We start from the raw sequence: 24,928 nt of genomic DNA, 5'->3' as shown, positions 1-24,928 counted from the left end.
TCAAATGGATAGGTCACCTTTAAGAGCAAAGGCAATGCCAATAAAACCGTTTTGAGAAGAATGATACTTGCTATAATCATTTGGCTTTTTCTAGCATTCAGTGGTCCCAATGTCTCCTTTGTAACTTTTTTTTGCCTGAAGCAGAAGTGGCAAAGTACACGATCTAGATTTGAAAAACCAAAATAGTGTACACTAATTATTTTACAGTACAGCTCCACTTCTGTGAAAAAATAGCATGAAATAGATGTATAGCATGGTATACCAGTTTCTTGTGGAAATTTCCGTAACACATCTGACAGACCAAAGAACAACTCCTCATTGCTCATCAACTCATCCTGAAGATGAAATTTATGACATTTTAAAAATTAACTTTTGTTACTTTTCCAATCAAAATATGCAAAAGAATCACAAACTATATCCATACAATTATTACAAAATGGTGATCAGAAAATTCTAAGGTCTACATACTTGAATTGTAAGTTAAAAGCTTTGTGACATTTATGATAGATGTAACAAGGGAACAAGTTTCAGGCTGATACTGGATACCAACATAAAATGAAAGAACATAGCATTCAAAGTCTTAAGGATAAATAAACATCTTTGCAGGGATGTGTAGTTTTTAGTTTTTACTGAAGGATCTAAGAGCTAGTTCTGAAACAAAGCGGTTGAATACTCTTATGAACTGTTTTCACCAAGGCACCCTGGAATCTGTTGATGTAAAGCCATCCATTCATGGCTTCTGCACATAGAGAAAAGCTTCCTTCTAAGTCAGCTTGACATTAAACATGGGGCCAAGAGCTTCCAGCATTATACCCAACCAGGTAAATCCTGTAGCTCTAAAATGGATGCAAGTAATCCTTGGTTGTATGGGAAGCGTATTCATGCCAGCATTGGTCATTGGTGGTGCCAGTCATGTGGCATGCTGAATGGGGCTTGGAGTACTTCTCGTAGCTGGCATAAGTCGTGATTGTTTAAGAATGGCCTAGAGTCAATGTTACTAGTGTAATGAGATCAAGAAGTTTTCACACACCCCAAGCAAGAGGCAAATACAAACCCACACAAAGGGGCATAAGTGCAATAGCCACTTGGGGGCTTAGAGATACACACAACATAGAAATAAAGGCTTCATTGAATATCAAATTCACACAAAATGCATGAGTTTACAAGGGGCACAAGGCCCAAATTTATAGACAAGAGGGGAGTGAGTGTCAGGAACAGATGTATATGCTTTAGAGAGCCACTAATGGGCAAGAGAATACTTTGAGAATGTGACCTCTTATGGGTCAATACAAAGACACACAAGGATAAGCCACTTATGGGCTGAAACTCACATAAAAAATGATCTTGTATTGGGGAAATTCCCTTAAGAAAAGAATACATGGAGAGGGGGGATTAACCCCTATATATACACATAGAGAGGGCTCTATAGAGCCGTTGGGCAACAGTTAGAAATATAGCTGTTGGTTAGGGTCCAACAACTCTATGGAGTATTCTCAAAAGGCCCTTGAGGCTGAAAATATTTACAAAAATAAATAAAAGAAAATAAAGAAAGAAAATTAAAAATACACTTATTGTGTGTTTACATGTGAAAAGACCAAAATACCCAAGAACTATAAATATACAAAAAATGTATAGAAATGAATATGTAAACATATATATACATATATATTTACATTTATTACATTTAACAGTGAGAGGCTCCCCAAATATGGCTATTGAGGGCTTCCCAACAGCTAAAAATCTAGTCGTTGGGAGCACCCAACAACTATAATCTTGTTATATTGTAACGCCCCCAAAATCCCGGACTTGTAACTTTTTACGAAAAGTTTCAAAGCTTTGTAATCGATCATTTTTCAAAGTTTAAAATAGTTGTTCAGCGAAAAATGGTGTTTGAAATAGCAAATCAATGGACCTTGGGCGCATTACAGTGCGAAATTTCCTTTACACAACGGATTTGTACCTTTGTACAATCATTGAAACCATATAGATTCAAAAATGTAGTTTTAATAATTTAGAGTTTATACAAAAGAGGAATTTTCAAGGAAACCCTTATGCAATCATATATATAAAATTGTCCTCAAGAGCGAAACGTCAGGGAAAGAGTCTCATCTTGATCTCATCATGTCATCGTGGCATCACTTGTCGTACTGACCTAATCATCACCTGTACCCATAAGATGGGTTAGTTTATGAAAAGTTGGTAGGTACACAAGTATAACAATTTAGAACAAAATTAACACATGTTTTATTTCATACATGATATGCAATTCAACATAAGTAAAGTGAATAAGATAACTTTGTTTCGATATTAGTTGTCCAAGGGTATGCACAGGAGACATGTAGAAACAACTGAGATTGCACGGGGGTTTGTTATTCTATTTATTTTAATACCCCAAACAACTAGCTGAGTCTGCTCCTAAGGAGACGGCCAATGACCGAGAGAGAATTCCCCAAAGGTCACTTGTTCAAGGGGATGCATCCATACTTTTGCAGAAGTCCATGAGGTCTACCACCTAGAATAATTTTGGGTAGTCCCGTCTACTAACTCTGATGACTGGGGACACTGAGTCATTTGCTCGAGGGGTGGTTGTTAACAACCTATCTATCAGAGTTTTTGTATCATCCTATCCTCTCCCTTGACGGAACCAAAGAGGCGAATTGTACGTCAGGTTCTATTTTAATTGACGACCCATTCTACATACTCTGGTCATTCAAACCAGCTCGAGCATCTTGCCTGCGAAAGCGATTATCACCATTTATGTGATTTCAACAATGTGCATTTTGCACACTTCGAGGTGTAATGAAATTAGCGAAAGCACCAACAATGCAAAGCACTCTTTAGACAAGGAGCTAAGAACACAAGCACTTAAAGTGCATACGTAACCCACTAAGGGGTAAAGTGCCTAAATAGCAAAAGCAAATATTATTGAAGAAGAAGAGAAGTGGGTTGAAAAACCCATGACATTACAAGAGGGAAAGCCCTCTATTTATAGAGGATCAAATGCAAGAGAAATAGACCACAAGAGGGCTCCCTTCTAGTCGTTGGGAGCCCCAACGGTCATAAATATGACCGTTGGGGCCCCAATGACTAGATGGGTGGGGCCCCTTGTGGTCCTACAATAATGAACAGAAAAAAAAACAACAACAACTACGCCTTCATCCTAAAACAATTGGGGTCGGCGATATGAACCCAAAAAGAAAATCATTCTGGGTCTTCCACATGAATCCTTCTCCTCCAATCATTTTTATCCAATGCCATGTCCTCGGTGAGGTTCAAAGCATTCATATCCTTTCCTATCATCTCCATCCAAGTCTTCTTAGGCCTACCCCGACCTCTTTTAACTAATAAATTTTCTCATTTCTCCATCCTTCTAACTGGAGCATCATAAGGCTTCGCCGAATATGTCCAAACCACCGTAAACGATTCTCTCTCATCTTATTTTCAATGGATGCAACGCCTACCTTCTTATGTATCTCCTCGTTTCGAATCTTATCTTTTAATGTATTTCCACACATCCATCTAAGCATACGCATCTCAACTACACTCATTTTTTGAATATGATGTCTCTTGGCAACCCAACCTTCCGTACCATATAGTAAAGCGGGCCTAATTGTTGTCCTATAAAACGTTTTCTTCAACCGCAATGGCATTGTACAATCGCACAACACTCCAGTTGCACTTTTCAATTTCATCCATCCAACCTTTATCTTATGATTTACATCTCCATCAATTTCTCCATACTTTTGAATGATAGATCCCAAATATTTGAAAGTCATCCACCGATATTTCTTGCTCACCAAGCTTCACTACACTCTCATCACTACCCCGTTGCTTACTAAACCGACATTCCATATATTCTGTCTTACTCTTACTCAACTTAAAACATCTTGCTTCCAATATCTGTCTCCATAATTCTAACTTAGCATTAACCTCAGCTCTAGACTCATCAATCAAAACAATATTATCAGCAAACAACATACACCACGGCACATTTTCTTGAATTGATCTCGTAAGCTCATCCATCACTATAGTAAATGGGAAAGGGCTTAATGCAGATCCTTGATGTAACCCAACCGTTATAGGAAAATTGGTTGTCACCCCTCCACAGGTGCGGACATTGGTTACTACTCCTTCGTACACATCTTTAATTATACTAATATACTTGAGAGAAACACCTTTCTTCATCATTGTCCACCAGAGAACATCCCTAGGTACTCTATTGTATGCCTTCTCCAAATCAATAAAAACCATATGCAAATATTTGTTCCTCTCTTTATATCTCTCAATAAGTTGTCTAAGAAGATGTATAGCCTCCATAGTTGATCTTCTAGGCATAAAACCAAATTGATTCTCCGATATCATGACAACCTTCCTCAACTTGTACTCAATCACCCTCTCCCAAACTTTCATAGTATGACTCATGAGTTTTATACAACGATAGTTTGTGCAATCTTGTATATCACCCTTATTCTTATATAGAGGCACCAAAGTACTCTCCTTCCACTCATTAGGCATCTTATTTGTTTGCCAAATCTTGTTAAAAAGATTTGTCAACCATTCTAAATCTTTCTCACCCAAGTATTTCCAAGCCTCGATAGGTATACCATCTAAGTCAACTGCCCTTCTTAATTTCATTTTCTTCAAAGCCTCTGCAATTTCTTTCTTTTGAATCTTGCGCATGAAGTCACGATTCATCTTATAAAAAGGAATGGAGAAGTCTCCAAGATCCTGAGCATGACTTTCATTAAATAGCTTATCAAAATAATCTTTCCATCTCTCCTTAATCTCTCCATCTTTAACTAAAACCCTTTGTGTTTCATCTTTGATACATCTAACCATACCCAGATCCCTCGATTTTCTATCTCTCATCTTTGTAAACCTATAAATATCCTTCTCACCCTCTTTGGTATCCAACTTTTCATAAACCTCCTTATATACCTTATCTATCGTGTTTCGAACTACTTTTTTAGCTTCCTTCTTTGCTATCATATACTTCTCCAAATTCTCATTATCACGACTCTTACTTAGATTTCTATAACACTCTATTTTAACCTTAATAGCTAATTTGACATCCTCGTTCCACCATGATGTATCCTTACCTAGCGGTGCACCGCCTTTAGACTCACCCAATACCTTTTTAGCCACCTTTCTCATGCCACCCGCTATCTTATTCCACATTGATTCTGAATCATGCTCGAAACACCAATCAACTTCCTTAACTACCTGTTCTACAAACATTCCTTGTTTAGCTCATTTCAGTGCCCACCACTTAATTCTTGGATCTATCCTATGTCTATCCCTTTTGCGGCATTTTCTAATTCTACAACAACAACAACAACAACTACGCCTTCATCCCAAAACAATTGGGGTCAGCGATATGAACCAAAAAAAGAAATTCATTTAGGGTCTTCCACATGAATCCTTTTCCTCCAATCATTTCTATCCAATGCCATGTCCTCGGTGAGGTTCAAAGCATTCATATCCTTTCCTATCATCTCCATCCAAGTCTTCCTAGGCCTACCCCGACCTCTTTTAACTAATATATTTTCCCAATTCTCCAACCTTCTAACTGGAGCATCATTAGGCCTTCGCCGAATATGTCCAAACCACCGTAAACGATTCTCTCGCATCTTATTTTCAATGGGTGCAACACCTACCTTCTTACGTATCTCCTCGTTCTGAATCTTATCTTTTATAGTATTTCCACACATCCATCTAAGCATCCGCATCTCAGCTACACTCATTTTTTGAATATGATGTCTCTTGGCAGCCCAACATTCCGTACCATATAGTAAAGCGGGTCTAATAGTCGTCCTATAAAACTTTCCCTTCAATCGCAATGGCATTCTATGATCGCACAGCACTCCAGTTGCACTTTTCCATTTCATCCACCCAACCTTTATCCTATGATTTACATCTCCATCAATTTCTCCATACTTTTGAATGATGGATCCCAAATATTTGAAATAATCATTCACCGGTATTTCTTGCTCACCAAGCTTCACTACACTCCCATCACTACTTCATTGCTTACTAAACCGACATTCCATATATTCAGTCTTACTCTTACTCTTACTCAACTTAAAACCTCTAGCTTCCAATGTCTGTCTCCATAATTCTAACTTAGCATTAACCTCAGCTCTAGACTCATCAATCAAAACAATATCATCAGCAAACAACATACACCACGGTACATTTTCTTGAATTGATCTCGTAAGCTCATCCATCACTATCGCAAATAGGAAAGGGCTTAAAGCAGATCCTTGATGTAACCCAACCGTTATTGGAAAATTGGTTGTCACCCCTCCACAAGTGCGGACATTGGTTACTACTCCTTCATACATATCTTTAATTATTCTAATGTACTTGAGAGAAACACCTTTCTTCATCATTGTCCACCAGAGAACGTCCCTAGGTACTCTATCGTATGCCTTCTCTAAATCAATAAAAACCATATGCAAATCTTTGTTCCTCTCTCTATATCTTTCACTAAGTTGTCTAAGAAGATGTATAGCTTCCATAGTTGATCTTCCAGGCATAAAACCAAATTGATTCTCCGATATCATGACAACCTTCCTCAACCTAGACTCAATCACCCTCTCCCAAAGTTTCATAGTATGACTCATGAGTTTTATACCACGATAGTTTGTGCAATCTTGTATATCACCCTTATTCTTATATAAAGGCACCAAAGTACTCTTCCTCCACTCATTAGGCATCTTATTTGTTCGCCAAATCAAGTTAAAAAGATTTGTCAACCATTCTAAACCTTTCTCTCCCAAGCATTTTCAAGCCTCGATAGGTATACCATCTGGGCCAACTGCCCTTCTTGATTTCATTTTCTTCAAAGCCTCTGCAATTTCTTTCTTTTGAATCTTGCGCATGAAGTCACGATTAATCTCATGAAAAGGAATGGATAAGTCTCCAAGATCTTGAGCATGACTATCATTAAATAGCTTATCAAAATAATCTTTCCATCTCTCCTTAATCTCCTCATCTTTGACTAAAACCCTTTGCGTTTCATCTTTGATACATCTAACCATTCCCAAATCCTTCGATTTCCTATCTCTCATCTTTGCAAGCCTATAAATATCCTTCTCGCCTTCTTTGGTATCCAACTTGTCATAAACCTCCTTATATACCTTAGCCCTCGCGTTTCGAACTACTTTTTTAGCTTCCTTCTTTGCTATCATATACTTCTCCAAATTCTCATTATCCCGACTCTTACTTAGATTTCTATAACACTCTCTTTTAACCTTAATAGCTAATTTGACATCCTCGTTCCACCATGATGTATCCTTACCTAGTGGTGCACCGCCTTTAGACTCACCCAATACCTCCTTAGCCACTTTTCTCATGCCACCCGCTATCTTATTCCACATTGATTCTGAATCCTCCTCGAGACACCAATCAGCTTCCTTAACTACCTGCTCTACAAACATTCCTTGTTTAGCTCCTTTCAGTGCCCACCACTTAATTCTAGGATCTATCCTATGTCTATCCCTTTTGCGGCATTTTCTAATTCTAAGATCTAAAATTAAGACTATGTTGTGTAGCTACACTTTCTCCCGGTATAACCTTACAATCGATGCAACAACCCCTATCGCTCTTTCTAAGTAAGAAAAAATCTATCTGACTTGTATTAACCCCACTTTTAAATGTTACTAGGTGAGACTCTATCTTCCTAAACCAAGTGTTTGCTAAGATCATATCATAGGACAAACCAAAATCTAAAAATCCTTTCTCCACTTTCGTTTTTTTCTCCTATACCATAGCCTCCATGGATACTCTCAAATCCATCCCTACTAATGCCTACATGTCCATGAAAAGAAAAAAAAATGAAAAATGAAAAACCTAAAAAGTAAAAAGTACATGGATTTTACCAAAATACCCCTATCGGGTTTTTGGGTGTACAAAAAAAGAAAAAAAGAAAATACGTATATATATATAAGTATATGTATAGATATATATTTATATATACATATTTTAACATGCCTCCTCAAACTTTACGGGGAGAAGACCGAAAGTTTGCTAAGAAGAAACAAAAAATGCGGAGTTGGAAGCTCTTTGGTGAAGAAGTCAGCCAGCTAATATTCTGAAGTAACATATGGTAATGTGATAGTTTCTCTGAGATATTCATCTCGAACATAATGGCAATCCATTTCAATATGCTTGATCCGCTCGTAAAATATATGATTGCTTGCAATGTAGATTGCGCTTTTGTTATCACAACACATCTTGGTGGAAGATGTAATGAGAACGCCCATGTCATAGAGGAGACTTCTAAGCCATACAATTTTCATAGTTGTCATTGTCATGGCCCGATATTCAGCTTCAGTGGATGATAGTGAAACCTTTTGTGGCTTCTTACATTTCCACGAAATGAGAGATTCACCTAGAAAAATGCAAAACTCAGTAGTTGAGATTCGATTATTGGGATTTCCTCCCCAGTCAGCATCAATAAAAGCAGTTAATTCAAGAGATGAAAAGGAAGATAAGAAAAGCCCTTTGGAGATGGTATTTTTGATGTATCGCACAATTCGCATCACGACCACCATGTGAACTGTAGTAGGCGCATGCTGAAACTGGCTTGCAACATGAACCGCATGAGCTATATCAGGACGGGTGATGGATAAGTAAGGAATCCAATCAATTGACGATAGGGGGTGGGATCCTCAAGTAGAACGTCATCCTCAAGTCTCAACTTTGCATTAATAACTTTAGGAGTTTCAACTTTCTTTTCATCAGATACTCCTGACTTGGTACAGATGTCTGCTGCTAATTTCATTTGAGATAGAATATATCCTCGTGAAGAGTATGTCACTTCAATACCTAAAAAATATCTCAAAAACCCAAGGTCAGACATATCAAAAGTTTTCTTTAACATGAACTTAACACCATTTACTCCCTTTCTTGTCACTACCAGTGATGATCATATCTTCACATACAAAAGTAGAATAACAATAGAGTCACATGTTTTCTTAACAAAAAGACCAGTGTCAGTATAACAAGAAATAAATCCCAAATTGATTAATACATTACTAAACTTGTCATACCAAGCTTTAGGAGTTTCCTTAAGACATATAAAGCCTTTTCTAATTTCAAAATTTTACCATTTAAATTCATGCCAGAAGGTGGTTCCATATAATCTTCTTCAATCAGATTTTCATTTAAAAAGGCATTCTTAACGTCAAGTTGAAAAATATGTCATTTTTTAATAGAAGTTATTATAATAAGAGCTCAAACACTAGTCATTCGAGCAACAGGGGCAAAAGTCTCATCATAATCCACCCCATTTTCTTGGGCATATCCTTTAGCTACTAATCGAGCCTTAAATCTTTTTAAAGAATCATCACTCTTAGTTTTTACTTTGAAAACCCATCTACATCCAATGGGTTTCTTGTCATTAGGAGGATCAATGATTTCCCAAGTTTGTGCCTTTTTTAAGTGCATTAAGTTCAAGTTTCATTGCTTCATTCCAATGAGCATATTGTTTAGCATCGCTATAATGAGATGGTTCATGGAATGAGTGAAGAGCTAACAAACAGGCTCAAAAATTTGGAGAAAAAGAATCATAAGATATAAATCTATTAGGTATTTTAGAAATACGATTTGATCTTCTTTGAGAGGATTCTTCTATAGACTAGTTTTGAGAGAATTTCTCAAGGGCACAAGGAGGATTACTTTCATTCCTTCTAGAATAAACTTTTGTGTGACTTGGTATATTTTCTTATAGGTCATGTTGCCCATCATCTGGAGGTTCAAAATGATCCTTGATGAGAGTTTCACAAGATTCAATAGTTTCAACATGATTATCTATATTTTTCTCTTGAGGTAACAAGTCAAATAAAAAGGAATAATCAACATTTTCATTTAGGTTATACAAAAACCATTTTCTTCTTCTAAGAAAGCAACATATTTTGATATATAAAGTTTGTTATTTAATAGGTCAAAACATCGGTAGCCTTTTTGTTTTTCGCTATATCCTAAGAAGATACATTTAATTGCCCTTGAAGAAACTTTATCGTTTTTGTGAGTTAGGACAAAACATTTACATCAAAAAATTCTTAGTCTTTTATAATCGAGAGATATTTTGTAAAGTTTTTCAAACGGAGAAAGATTTTTCAAAGAGGATGAAGGGGTTCTATTGATTAGATATGTTGAGGTTAGAACCGCTTCGGCCCAAAAGGATTTTGGAATGTTCTTGGAAACTAATAAAGTTCTTGTGGTCTCTATTATGTGTCTATACTTTCTTTCCGCAAGACCATTTTGTTGCGAAGTGTTTGGACAAGAACGTTGATGACAAATTCTGTTTTCTTTTAAGTAGTTTTGAAAGTCATTGGACATATATTCGCCTCCCGAATCGGATCTAATAATGGATAGGTTTCCTAAAATTTGATTTTTAACCATTGCATGAAATTCTTTGAAAAAAGAGAAAACCTCATATTTGCGATTTAGGAAGTAAATCCACGTAAATCGAGTGAAGTCGTCAACAAAAACTACGTAATATGAAAAACCTCCTTTGGATACAACAGGGGAGGGTCCCCATACATAAGAATGAACAAGCTCAAATGGCCGAGTGGGAACATAATTTCTTTGAGAAAATGGAATAGCTTTAGATTTCTCAAAAATGCAAGCTTTATAAGTCATATGTTTGTCTTTACAAGTATTATCCAAAAAAGAAAAAAGAGACATCTTCAAAAAATTCGGATGACCAAGTCTCTTATGCCAAACTTTAATACTTTTGTCATTTACAAAATTACAAAATGACTTGGATGGAAGAGTCAAAAAATCCATAAAATAAAGATCGCCCCTCCTATGTCCTTGCCCAATCAGCTTCCCTGAATGGAGATCCTGCACGGTGTAATGTTTAGGTGAGAAAGAGACTTGGCATCCATGATCGGTAATTTGGGAAACGGAAAAAAGGTTTAGGTTCACTTTTGGAACAACTCTTACTTTGAGAACAAAAAAGTTTTGAGAGGATTTTAAATCAAATGTTCTAATACTTTCAATTTTCAAAGATGTCCCATCGGCCGTTGACACATAAGAAGATATGGGTTCGGAAAAAACATTAGAAAGAGAGGTTTTATAAGATGTCATATGAAAAGAAGCATCGGAGTCTAGTATCCAAATACCTGGAGGTGATGAAGAATAGGCTATGGCGGCTCCTGATGTTACGGTGAGGAAGCCTTGAGAAGATGTTGGATAACTTCGGAAATATGGCTAAGAGTTTCTTTGATATCTCCACCATTGACATTTTCTTCTTCCTTCTTTAGAGAATTTTCTCCAACCGTGGCCACCTTTCCTTTGAGCTTTGGACAAACCGGCTTAATATGCCCCGGTTCATTACAATAGTGACAAATCACTCCCTTTCTATACCCATTGTTTTTGTAAAAATGGGGAGGTCTATATGTTTTTACATTTGATCCAGGCCTAGTAACGGCCAAAATTTCATTACTCTTTACACTTATGCCAAGACGAGTTTCCTCGTGGCATACTTCGGCAAGAGCATCTTCAATAGGTAAGGTTGTACTTCTATGAAGAAGAGATGCCCTAACTTGTTCAAATTCTGGCTGAAGCCCATGAAGAAATTGAAAGAAATGCTCTTTTTCAATTCGTTCTCTTCTTAGCTCAATATCTTCCGGAGCCACCCACTTGGGCTCAAGAAGAGCAAGTTCATCCCAAAGAGGGGTTAAAGCACTAAAGTAATCGCGGACACTCATATCAGCTTGTCTAGTAGACCTAATTTTTTCTTGACAAAAAAATTGTCTAGCTAGATCTTTTTGGGTATACATACCCTTAAGAAAGAACCATGCCTCATTAGCTCTTCTAAACTTAGCAATGTTAGCACAATTCTTGAGGTCAACATTGTTCATGAACGATGCCAAGATTTTGGCATGGTTATTTTTTCAATCCTCTACTTTGGATTGGTGATCATTGATAGCTTTGATGCGCTCATCGCCATCTAAAGCTTTTTCAACCCCACCTTCAATTTTAGTGAGCACCAGCTAGAGAGCCACAAGAAGATTGAAAGGCATGCTTCCCAATAAACCCACAAGAAGAGAAACAAGATCACCAGCTAGAAGGCTTTGATACCATGTAATGAAATTAGCGGAAGCACCAACAATGCAAAGCACTCTTTAGACAAGGAGCTAAGAACACAAGCACTTAAAGTGCATAAGTAACCCACTAAGGGGTAAAGTGCCTAAACGGCAAAACAAAATATTATTGAAGAAGAAGAGAAGTGGGTTAAAAAAACCATGACATTACAAGAGGGAAAGCCCTTTATTTATAGAGGATCAAATGCAAGAGAAAGGGACCACAAGGGGGCTCCCTTCTAGTCGTTGGGAGCCCCAACGGCTAGATGGGTGGGGCCCCTTGTGGTCCTACAATAATGAAAAGAAAAATGAAAGAAAAATGAAAAACCTAAAAAGTAAAAAGTACATGGATTTTATCAAAATACCCCTATCACGTTTTTGGGTGTACAAAAAAAGAAAAAAAGAAAAAAAGAAAAAACGTATATATATACATATATGTATATATATATATACTTATATATATATACATATGTATATATATAAGTATATGTATAGATATATATTTATATATACATATTTTAACACGAGGTTATCATAAACCTCTCATCCAATCATCATAGTACTAACATGTTGTGCATGTCTGATAGTACCGCTACGATGAAAGGGATATCGGTTTCTCAGAAAGAAACCCCAACTTCAATGTGTTAAAAGAAACAATGTAATCATTTTAGTTTAAATTTGACATGCTCAGGCCCTTTAAAACAACACGAGCATCTTGCCTATGAAGGCGAAACATCACTATGTAAGTGATTTATAACATTGCTCACTTGCACGCTACGAGGTTACCATAAACCTCTCATCCAATCATCATAGTACTAACATGCCGCACATGTCTGATAGTACCGCCACGATGAAAGGGGTATTGGTTTCTCAGAAAGAAACCCCAACTCTATTTAGAAAATCTCAACGTCCCGTGCTCTTTGTCGGGGATATCCGAGTCATTTTCGGATATCAGGACAAAAGACCGTATGTACATCTTAGGGCGATATAAGGTTGAAAAAAAATTGGTTGCGAATAGGCAACTGTCAAATATCTGCTTTTGCTTTTCGAAACAACGAATATTTCAATTATTTAAATCTTGCATGAAATCCCTTTTTTTTAAAAGACTTGGCGAGCAGGTGCAAATCTGCGTCTTTAAAAGTAAGTGTAAGCATGTGCACATTTTAGTGCAGCGGCAAAGTAATTGACATAAAGCAAGACTCGATGTGTGAAACCACACATCGAGCTAAGTAAATTGCACAAGCAGTGCACGGTATACGAAACCATACATCGGCTAAATAAATTGTGTAAGCAAATGCACAATGTACGAAAATGTACATTGGCTAATCAAATTGTGTAAGCAAATGAACGATGTACGAAACCATACATTGGCTAAATAAATTGCGTAAGCAGTATCCTGTGCACGTAACAGCGCGGCTGCAAAGTAAATGACATAAAGCAATACTTGATGTGTGAAACCACACATCGAGCTAAATAAATTGTGTAAGCAGTGCACGATGTATGAACCGTACATTGGCTAAATAAACTGCATGAGCAAATGCACGATATACGAAATCGTATATCGGCTAATCAAATTGCATAAGCAAATACACGATATACAAAACCATACATTGGCTAAATAAATTGCGTTAGTAGCGTGTCCACGTAACAGCGCGACGGCAAAGTAAATGACATAAAGTAATACTCGATGTGCGAAACCACACATCGAGCTAAATAAATTGTGTAAGCAGTGAACGATGTACGAAACCATACATCGACTAAATAAAATGAATAAGCAGTAACCTGTGCACGTAACAGCGCGACGGCAAAGTAAATGACGTAAAGAAAAAGGACAAGGATCACAAAACTACGTCCTTAAATTAAAAGTGTATATATATATATATATATATATATTATATGCTTATTCACAAGTTTTAAGATTGTCCTTCCATTGTCTTTTGTGCAACCTTCCCCTACCTCGGAGATTGTCGAATTCGCTGATGATTCCGAGCGTAGGTAAAGCTTTAAAGGCTTATGCTTTGCTGTGTGTGCTACGTCCATTGCGTCAATAGAGTGCGCTAAGAGATATTTTATTGTGTTGCATAAAAGAACGATGCAACAACTCAAAATAATAAAATTAGCAATGCTTGAGTTGCACGGGTCAAACCCGACCCTGCTTCGAGCTGCCTGGCTGAGTTAGGTCCCAAATCCAGCCGTGCTGTGACCCGGGGTCAGTGGCCAGCCCAGGGCTAGGTAGGCCACAATAGAGCCAGACTCGGTTGGACCCCCAACCGAGTCAGGCTCGGTTCCGGTCAACAGAGGAAAACAAAATAAAAAAAAAAAGGGGTGGGCTCGACAATCAAGTCGAGCCTAGCCCTTCACCTGGACGGGACCGAGCCTAGGCTCGGTCCTCCAGTGCAGAGAACCGAGTTGGGCTCATGTGTTTGAATATATATATATATATATATATATATATATATATATATATATCAGTCTACTGATTCATGTGTTTGAATCTGATATATATGTTTATTAGTCTGTCGATTCATGTGATTGAATCTGATTACATATATATATCTTTCAGTTAGTCAATCATGTGCATGAACCTGATGCATATATATGTATTTTTCAGTAATCGATCATGTACATAAATCTGATCTTAAATATATGTATGTTGTCAGTCGATCATGTGCATGAATCTGATCATAACATATGTATTTTTCAGTTCACTAATCATGTGCATGAACCTGAACATATATATGTATTTTTTTCCGTTCACTGATCATTTGCATGAACCTAAGCATATATATGTATTTTTTCAGTTCATTGATCATGTACATTAACTTGAGCATATATATGTATTTTTCTGAGTTCACTGATCATGTGCATGAACCTAAGCATATATACGTATTTTTTCAGTTCACTAATCATGTGCATGAACCTGAGCATATATATGTATTTTTCAGTAGTCGATCATGTGCATGAAATTGATGCATATATATGTATTTTTTTCAGTAGTCGATCATGTGCATGAATCTGACCATAAGCATATATTATTTTATTGTTAGTCAATCATGTGCATGAATTTGAGTATAAATACTTGTTTTGCAGTTAGTTGATCATGTGCATGAATCTGATCATAAATATATGTTTGTTGTCAGACGATCATGGGAACGAATCTGACCATAATATATTCAGTTTACTGTCAGCAGATCATGTACATGAATCTGATCGGAGTAGCTAACTTTTCAATCAACGAATCATATACATGAATCTGGTCACAATAGCTGACTTTCTATTAGTTGATCATGTACATGAATCAGGTCACAGTAGTTGACTTTTCTGTCAACCGATCATATACATGAATCTGGTCATAGTAGCTAACTTTTCTGTCAGCCGATCATGTACATAAATATGATCATAAGTAGTTGATTTTTCTGTCAACCGATTATGTACATGAATTTGATCAGTCTGTTAATTATATGCATAAAACTGACCATAAATAGATGTTTGCATGACAGCTGATCATATGCATAAATTTGATTTTGAGTAGATCGTTTGCACGTTTGTTGATCATATGCATAAATCTGATCATAAATAGATAGGTTTGCAAGCTTTCTATATGCATGTGTATGTGCATGGTCAAATGCCCATTCTTTTTGTGTAATAAATGTGCGTTCTGAACATAAATTGTGAAACTGTCCTTTATGTTCACTGAAATTTTGCAATGGCATGAACCATTTTTGAGATTGTGTTAGTGGTTATGTGTGAACCAGTGCAGGGCTTATATAAGCCAGGAGCATGTGTTGCTCATGTGCTATTAAAATTGTTTATGCATTGCAAAATGATTTCCGAAAATTATTGGTTTTCCAAAATTAATTACATTGTTGAATTGTTAGGGCAAGGGCCCAAAATTTGTTATTGCATATGGATTTGCAAAATTGTTCTTATGTAAATAACTTGTAATTGATTAAATGGTAAAAGAGATCAAACAATGTAATAATGTTCTTCCTTGATGTCCCTTTTATAGTGTAGAAATCTGATGACGATCGTGGGAGGCCATGAGGATACTAAAACTTTGTATGCAATTGTGTTCCCAAGAATCCGACGTGAGGTTCATGTTGCCAACCACGGTTTTAGGGAACTTTCAGCCAATTTTTCGAGGGGTGGTGATGTTGACTCAGTTGTAATTACTGGTATACCAAGAAAATGGCATCAATGGTTGAGAATTTTCATTGATGTCCTGGCATTAGGTGATGATTCCTAATATTCTGATGGTAGTTATTGGTATACCAAGAAAGTGATGTCAATGGTTGAAAATTTTCATTTATGTTTCGGCATTAGGTGATGATTCCTAATATTCTGATAGAAAGTGAGTATTCCTAATATCAGTCGAGGAACAAGTCTGAAACCCAGTAATTAAACTACAAATTGTGTGTTAAGCTATAACTGAGAACTACCTTGAACCTCGGAAACTTTACCCGTTTGAGTATCTGCATGTTTGTAAGGAAAAGTAGAAATTAAATTTCTGTGCATTTAATAGGGACATGCGTACAAAAGCAACTCTGATAAATAACTTAAAAAGTTATTTATGCATGTGCATTGAATCATGCATCCTTTACTGTTCAGCATTAGTTTCATGCACTTTTGAATATTTGATTTAGTATAATATTGTTATATGCTTGAATGGTAAGTTAATTCTGGTAAATTATTGCTTGTGATTTTCTCTTAAATTTGTGCTTGATTTAATTTATATTATTTCTTTTATTGTTGGATTTTTAGAAGAATTCATACAAGGACTTTGGTTCTCACTCATTTTCTAAAACTGTTTTTCAGGCACGAAAGCTCAGTGATACGTGAGACTGGCTGGAGGACTCAAGGCTTAGGTTCTGACCTGTGTGCAGGATTTAGATGGAGTCGATTTTAGTTTTTGAACTTTTGACTTATTGATACCTTAAATGATGTTCGATTATCATGTTTTATTGACTCTATGCATGAAATGGTTTATGGAATGGATATATTAAATCGGTGATGTACCTCGACTCCTTTAGAGGTTTTCCACAATTGTTTTAAAAAAAATCATGATTTTTCGAGGGTCAGTTGGGGTCTTTACATTGGTTCTTTCTCGGATCCATCCACCAAGCCCCATAGACCATTTTCTCAAATTTTGTGCTCCATTATAGATGCCCACATCACATAGTTTGTGTCATTAAGTCTCACGGGCATGGTGACAATCATGTTTCATTTATCCTCCATAGATACAAGAAGAGAAAGAGAAAGATGTGTAATGAAGTGTCAAATGAGTGAGGCGATATCTCCAAGAGCAAGCACGAACGCACGCACATACACAAGAAGCCACTAATGGGCAAGATTGCAATAAACCCCAAAAGTGGTAAAACACACAAAATAAGGTGAAAAAATATATTCCACTCACATGAGGCTTCACTAGAAGCTTGAAGAATACATGGGGTCAAGCCTCTTATTTATACACACTAAGAGACCCAAAGAGGGGCTCTCATAGAGTCGTTGGAGCCCCTCCAACGGTCACATTTATGACTATTGGAGGGGTCCAACGACTCTTTGTGGACCCCTCTCAATCAATAAAGAAAGAAAAGAAAAAAGTAAAAAGAAAAGGGAGAAAAAAGAAAAGGGAGAAAAAGAGCATATCTTTTAGGATATGCATGTACAATGTGAAAAGACTAATTTGCCCCTATTGGGTATTACAAAAGCAATATATATATATATATATATACACATGTAGATAGACACATAGACATATATATGTAATATATATATATATATGTGTGTCATACTCTATATATATAGATATATATATGTATAACATATTTTAACAAGATGAGAGATAGAGAGGAAGAAAGAGAGAATGAAAGCGAAATTCTTTTGGGCACCACGAGTCCACGATCTCACGTCCACACAAACAAACTTTACCACGATAAAAATTGCAATGACACTAATACCATGTAATGAGATCAAGAAGTTTTCGTACACCTCAAGCAAGAGGCGAATACAAACTCACACAAAGGGCATAAGCATAATAGCCACTTAGGGGCTTAGAGAAATATGCACAAGCACAATAGCCACTTATCAGGGGCTTAGAGAAATACAGACAACATAAAAATAAAGGCTTTATTGAATATCAAATGCACACAAAATACATAAGTTTACAAGGGGCACAAGGCCCAAATTTATAGACAAGAGGGGAGTGAGAGGCTCCCCAAATATGGCTGTTGGGGGCTCCCCAACTACTACTATAATCTTGTTATATTATCAAGGACAAAAGTTCCCTTGACAATATAACAAAGTACAAAAAAATAAATATAAAAAAGGCCCATAATGGGTGACACCTATTACAATGGTTAAAAGACCAAAATACCCCTGAAGGGTAATACATATTACAATCATATATATAATAAGAACCTATATTATAACAACTAGATACCTTAATAAGTTGGGAATTGATTATAAGGGAGACAATGAGGGCGATGACCAGACTGAGGTGAATTCTAGGACAAGATGAGATTAGAGAAGCAACCGGAAAGAGTCCAGCATCTTCACTCTAGCCTGGGAAACTGGTGGTGTGAAAGTCACACCACCATGAATTTCAAGAAAAAGATGCATTTTTTGTAGCTTTGAGCATAAGAGGAATGACAAGAGGCTCTTTTGCACAAAGAGGGTTAGGAGGGAGATCAATCATTGCAAATCTATGCATCCTTCATCTCTCCAAAGAGGTTGCAATAGTAGTTAGGGCAATGAAATTTAGGGAGTTGTTAGCTGTGATGAAATAAAGTAAGGATCCAAATCTGGAGTCCAAGAAAGTATAAAACCCAGTGACCCAGTTCCCAACTTTGCTACAGAATTGTAACATGGGTGCTCTTGTACCCTGAAGCACTCGCTTTGACACTGCTGGGTGTGGGTGTGGCATTTGATACAGTTGGGTGTGGGTCAACAACTTTTTGGTGGGGTCAACCCCACACCCAACCATTTTTTCCCAATTTTTTACTTAGTCAACTTTGACCAAGTCCAAAATTGTCTAAATTTGAAAAAAAATCTTTAAAACCTAAAGATACTTATAGTTGTGTGTGTGCATCAATGTTGCTTGAATCGGCCAATTTGTATTGTATCGGCAGCATTTCAATATGTTATATGGGCCTAATCGTCCCCTTCAAAACTCGGAGGATTTAGACTGAAGTGAATTGATTCAACCGGTCCATTGAATCGCCTTATTAATGTTGATAAAGTTCCTAATCCCTAACCTTAAAATTCGACCACTTTACCTTTGTCTACGGCTCCTGCTCCCCCTTCACCTCCGCAGCTCCGCTAGTGGTGGCTCCTCCTTTACCTCCACCAGTGCCGCCTCCAGTAACCTCTCTCTCTATCTTTGTAACACGATTCCGTCACATACAAACACTATTTTAATATGTTGACAGCTTTTAATAATATTTCAATAAAGATAAAGTTTTATATTAATACATCAAAAATGAATTTTTATTGTTTAAAATCATGGGACAGTGTTGCCAACGTCCATGAATTTTTTTTCTGAATTTTTAAAGTTTTTTTCTATTTTTATGATTTTTTTAATTTAAAAAATCAGTTGATTGTGATCGATATAGGTCAATTTGATACGACCCAATTCAGGATTTTTTGATACTGACAACATTGGTGTGCATCGGTATATGTGTATATAGAATATAAATTTGCTATAGTCGTTGATACATGTAATGTAATAGAAAAGCACCACATCTTCATAAATTTTTCATTTTTTTGTAAATTTAACCTTACAAATGTGATCTATATTTGTTTCTTTAGTAAAAACAGGTTTTAAATCATTTTTTACAAAAACATACTTTTTTTTCAAGGACTTAAAAAATTAATGGCCCAAAATGTACAAAAATTTCATGTCTCAAAATTTTATTTTTACATCGAAAAGTGATCCATAGAGTGGTTCCTAACAAACAAACCATGCTAAACGCATCTATGAGGTCAGATTGAGTGACCAAACCTTCGCACCCGTATTCACACCCGCATCCACACCCGCACCTATGCCACATAGTTTATGAACATGGTAGAAGTTGTGCCGAAGAGAGCCAAAAGACCCACCTCTATTTTTGAAAAGAAAAAGTATTTTTATTGCGTTAAAATGTAATTCTTAAATCTCGTTGTATATATATATATATATATATATATATATATATATATATATATATATATATATATATATATATATATATATATATATATATATACATAACTCCGCCTGTGTATAACTGTTTAGTTATACACTGCTGGCCCCAAGCCCGGATAAAGGAGGAGGGTTGCGGTAGGCCTGTGACAGCCAGCATAAAAACTTAGTCATACCCTATGAATATGAACCATGGTTGCCAGTTGAGGAAGCGGGAGCGGGAAGCGAGGCACTTTCAAAATTTTAGGAAGCGGGGAAGCGTGGGACCACTTAGGAGCGATTCGGGAAGTGTCTCGGAAGCGACCTAGGAAGCGTCTCGGAAGCGACCTAGGAAGCGTCTCGGAAGCGAGGGGGAAGCGAAAAAAATAAAAATAAAAAATACAAAAAAATTGAAAAAAACAGGGGAAGCGAGGGGGAAGCGTGGGGGAAGCGAGGGGGAAGCGTGGGGGAAGCGTGATGGGAAGCGCGCTTCCCATTAAAGGGAAGTGCGTCCCCCATTAAAGGGAAACGCGTCCCCCATTAAAGGGAAACGCGCTTCCCAAAAAAGGGGGACGCTTCCCCCCACGCTTCGGAAGCGCGACGTTTCGCGCTTCCGAAGCGCGCTTCGGGGAAGCGCGCTTCCCCTTTTAGCTAGGCGCTTCCGGTAACTCTGATATGAACCAATATGAGAATTTCGTTGGAGCGTTCCCTACTGAGCGACGCGTTGTACTCTATAGCCCGGAGGCAATGATAAATGGGCAAGGGTTGCTAGGTCGTCGCCCGGAAGCGACGCGTCACACCGGCGCCCGGGTGTGGTGTCAAATAGGCAAGGGTTCCCTCACTTTGTTGGACGGGTGGGGGTAAATAAGTTAGTCCAAGACCATAAAATTAGGTTAGCCACTTGGAACATAGGATCTTTAACTGGTAAGTTGGTAGAGTTAGTAGATGTTATGTGTAGGAGAAAGATTGATATTTTATGTCTACAAGAGACCAAATGGTTAGGTGAGAAAGCAAAAATGATAGAACCTTGGGGATATAAGATTTGGTATACAGGAATAAATAGGAATAGGAATGGAGTAGGGATTGTTATGAGTCGTGAGTTTATAGATAATGTAGTTGAGGTCCGTAGGAAGGGTGATAGGATTTTACTTATTAAATTGGTATTAGGTACGAATATTATTAATATTATTAGTGTTTATGCACCTCAAGTAGGTTTAGATGATTCCATTAAGCGTCAATTTTGGAAAGATTTAGACGGAGTAGTACAAGGGATATCTTATGGAGAAAGGCTTTTCATCGGCGGTGACCTTAATGGGCATGTAGGCATTAGTAGGGATGGATTTGAGAGTATCCATGAAGGCTATGGTATAGGAGAAAGAAACGAAAGTGGAGAAAGGATTTTAGATTTTGGTTTGTCCTATGATATGATCTTAGCAAACACTTGGTTTAGGAAGAGGGAGTCTCACCTAGTAACATTTAAAAGTGGGGTTAATACGAGTCAGATAGATTTTTTCCTACTTAGAAAGAGAGATAGGGGTTGTTGCATCGATTGTAAGGTTATACCGGGAGAAAGTGTAGCTACACAACATAGAGTCTTAATTTTAGATCTTAGAATTAGACAATACCGCAAAAGGGATAGACATATGATAGATCCTAGAATTAAGTGGTGGGCACTAAAAGAAGCTAAACAAGGAATGTTTGTAGAGCGGGTAGTTAAGGAAGTTGATTGGTGTCTCGAAGAGGATTCAGAATCTATGTGGAATAAGATAGCGGGTGGCATGAGAAAGGTGGCAAAGGAGGTATTCGGTGAGTCTAAAGGCGGTGCACCGCTAGGTAAGGATACATCATGGCGGAACGAGGATGTCAAATTAGCTATTAAGGTTAAAAGAGAGTGTTATAGAAATCTAAGTAAAAATCGTGATAACGAGAATTTGGAGAAGTATATGATAGCAAAGAAGGAAGCTAAAAAAGTAGTTCGGAACGCGAGGGATAAGGTATATAAGGAGGTTTATGACAAGTTGGATACCAAAGAGGGTGAGAAGGATATTTATAGGCTTGCAAAGATGAGAGATAGGAAATCGAGGGATCTGGGTATGGTTAGATGTATCAAAGATGAAACGCAAAGGGTTTTAGTCAAAGATGAGGAGATTAAGGAGAGATGGAAAGATTATTTTGATAAGCTATTTAATGAAAGTCATGCTCAGGATCTTGGAGACTTTTCAATTCCTTTTCATGAGATGAATCGTGACTTCATGTGCAAGATTCCAAAGAAAGAAAATGAAATCAAGAAGGGCAGTTGGCCCAGATGGTATACCTATCGAGGCTTGGAAATGCTTGGGAGAGAAAGATTTAGAATGGTTGATAAATCTTTTTAACTTGATTTGGCGAACAAATAAGATGCCTAATGAGTGGAGGAAGAGTACTTTGGTGCCTTTATATAAGAATAAGGGTGATATACAAGATTGCACAAACTATCGTGGTATAAAACTCATGAGTCATACTATGAAACTTTAGGAGAGGGTGATTGAGTCTAGGTTGAGGAAGGTTGTCATGATATCGGAGAATCAATTTGGTTTTATGCCTGGAAGATCAACTATGGAAGCTATACATCTTCTTAGACAACTTATTGAGAGAAATAGAGAGAGGAACAAAGATTTGCATATGGTTTTTATTGATTTGGACAAGGCTTACGATAGAGTACCTAGGGACGTTCTCTGGTGGACAATGATGAAGAAAGGTGTTTCTCTCAAGTACATTAGTATAATTAAAGATATGTATGAAGGAGTAGTAACCAATGTCCGCACTTGTGGAGGGGTGACAACCAATTTTCCTATAACGGTTGGGTTACATCAAGGATCTGCTTTAAGCCCTTTCCTATTTGCTATAGTGATGGATGAGCTTACGAGATCAATTCAAGAAAATGTGCCGTGGTGTATGTTGTTTGTTGATGATATTGTTTTGATTGATGAGTCTAGAGTTGGGGTTAATGCTAAGTTAGAATTATGGAGACAGACATTGGAAGCAAGAGGTTTTAAGTTGAGTAAAAGTAAGACAGAATACATGGAATGTAGATTTAGTAAGCAACGAAGTAGTGATGGGAGTGTAGTGAAGCTTGGTGAGCACGAAATACCGGTGGATGATTCTTTCAAATATTTGGGATCTATCATTCAAAAGTATGGAGAAATTGATGGAGATGTAAATCATAGGATAAAGGTTGGGTGGATGAAATGGAAGAGTGCAACTGGAGTGTTGTGCGATCGTAGAATGCCATTGCGGTTGAAGGGAAAGTTTTATAGGACGACTATTAGGCCCGCTTTACTATATAGTACGAAATGTTGGGCTGCCAAGAGACATCATATTCAAAAAATGAGTGTAGCTGAGATGTGTATGCTGAGATGGATGTGTGGAAATACAATAAAAGATAAGATTCGGAATGAGGAGATACGTAAGAAGGTAGGCGTTGCACCCATTGAAAATAAGATGAGAGAGAATCGTTTACGGTGGTTTGGACATATTCGACGAAGGCCTAATGATGCTCCAGTTAGAAGGATGGAGAAATGGGAAAATATATTAGTTAAAAGAGGTTGGGGTAGGCCTAGGAAGACATGGATGGAGGTGATAAGAAAGGATATGAATGCTTTGAACCTCACCGAGGACATGGCGTTGGATAGAAATGAATGGAGGAGAAGGATTCATGTGGAAGACCCATAATGATTTTCTTTGTTGGTTCATATCGCCGACCCCAATTGTTTTGGGATGAAGGCGTAGTTGTTGTTGTTGTTGTTATATATATATATATATATATATATATATATATATATATATATATATAGATAGATAGATATATATATACATATTTATTTTCCAAATACCCAAAAAGGGTATTTCTATAATTTCCCATTTTACTCATATTTCATTTGGAATATGCTTGTACTTTTTATTTTTATTCTTTTTCTTTTTTCTCTTTTTTATTTTATTTATTTTTCCATGGTTTGCGCCACCTAGGGGGGGGGGGGCAATAGAGTCGTTGGGGCCTCCCAACGACTCCTTTGGGAGCCCCCCTTGTGGTTCCTTTTGAGGTATATAAATAGGGGTGTTCCCCTTTGTAATTCTTCAAGCTTGTGAGCTCAAGCTTTTCTTATTTTGCTAATATATTGTGGCATTTAATGCCTTTGTGCATGTTCGTATTGTTTTATGCCTTTGTGCATATTAGTACAAGTGTTCTTTGAGTGCCTTTATGCACATCTCTTGCAAGAGTTTAGTGCTTGTATGTGTATTGTCTCATTGAAGACAAATTCACATGGTTTCAGAGCTTGGTTAAAGATTGAAGATCGTGTGTTTTTTTGTTTTTTGGGTGCCTCGAAAAACGAGCCTTTGGCTTCTTGGAGATTGAAGTGGGGGCCTTTCTTCCTTCATTATTTTAGAAGGGCCTTACAACAAGTAAAGCTTAAAAATCTTATTGCAGTATATATTTCTTCTTCCTTCTTTCCTCTCTAATGGGTGAAAAAGAGTCTCATTTCTCTCTTGGATTTAAACTCAATGGTTCTAACTATCATGTTTGGGCCGGAAACATGGAGGCTCACATAAAAGGGAAAGGTCTTTGGGGGTACGTGCAAGGCATAATCCCAAAACCGAAACCAAAAATCACCTTGATGGAGAAAGGTGAAATTAA

The 24,928-nt window shown here is 37.1% G+C and overlaps 1 protein-coding gene across 2 annotated transcripts in view; it reads right to left on the bottom strand.

Moving 5' to 3' along the window:
- The window catches only part of MSH4 (MUTS-like protein 4), a 255,757-nt gene that overhangs the window by 102,099 nt on the left and 128,730 nt on the right, over nt 1-24,928 (bottom strand). For both annotated transcript variants that reach the window (XM_089980878.1, XM_089980879.1), the window contains exons 9-10: nt 263-335; nt 18-163 (exon numbers count right to left, since the gene is read on the bottom strand). In XM_089980878.1, the coding sequence (XP_089837004.1) occupies nt 18-163; nt 263-335 (219 nt within the window). The remainder of the gene's footprint in view (nt 1-17; nt 164-262; nt 336-24,928) is intronic.

Source organism: Nuphar pumila, chromosome 11 (assembly GCF_984573655.1).
Source record: "Nuphar pumila chromosome 11, dmNupPumi1.hap1.1, whole genome shotgun sequence".
Lineage (NCBI taxonomy): Eukaryota > Viridiplantae > Streptophyta > Magnoliopsida > Nymphaeales > Nymphaeaceae > Nuphar > Nuphar pumila.
The sequence above is the reverse complement of the archived record's forward strand: the minus strand, read 5'-3'. Positions and strand labels throughout refer to the sequence as shown.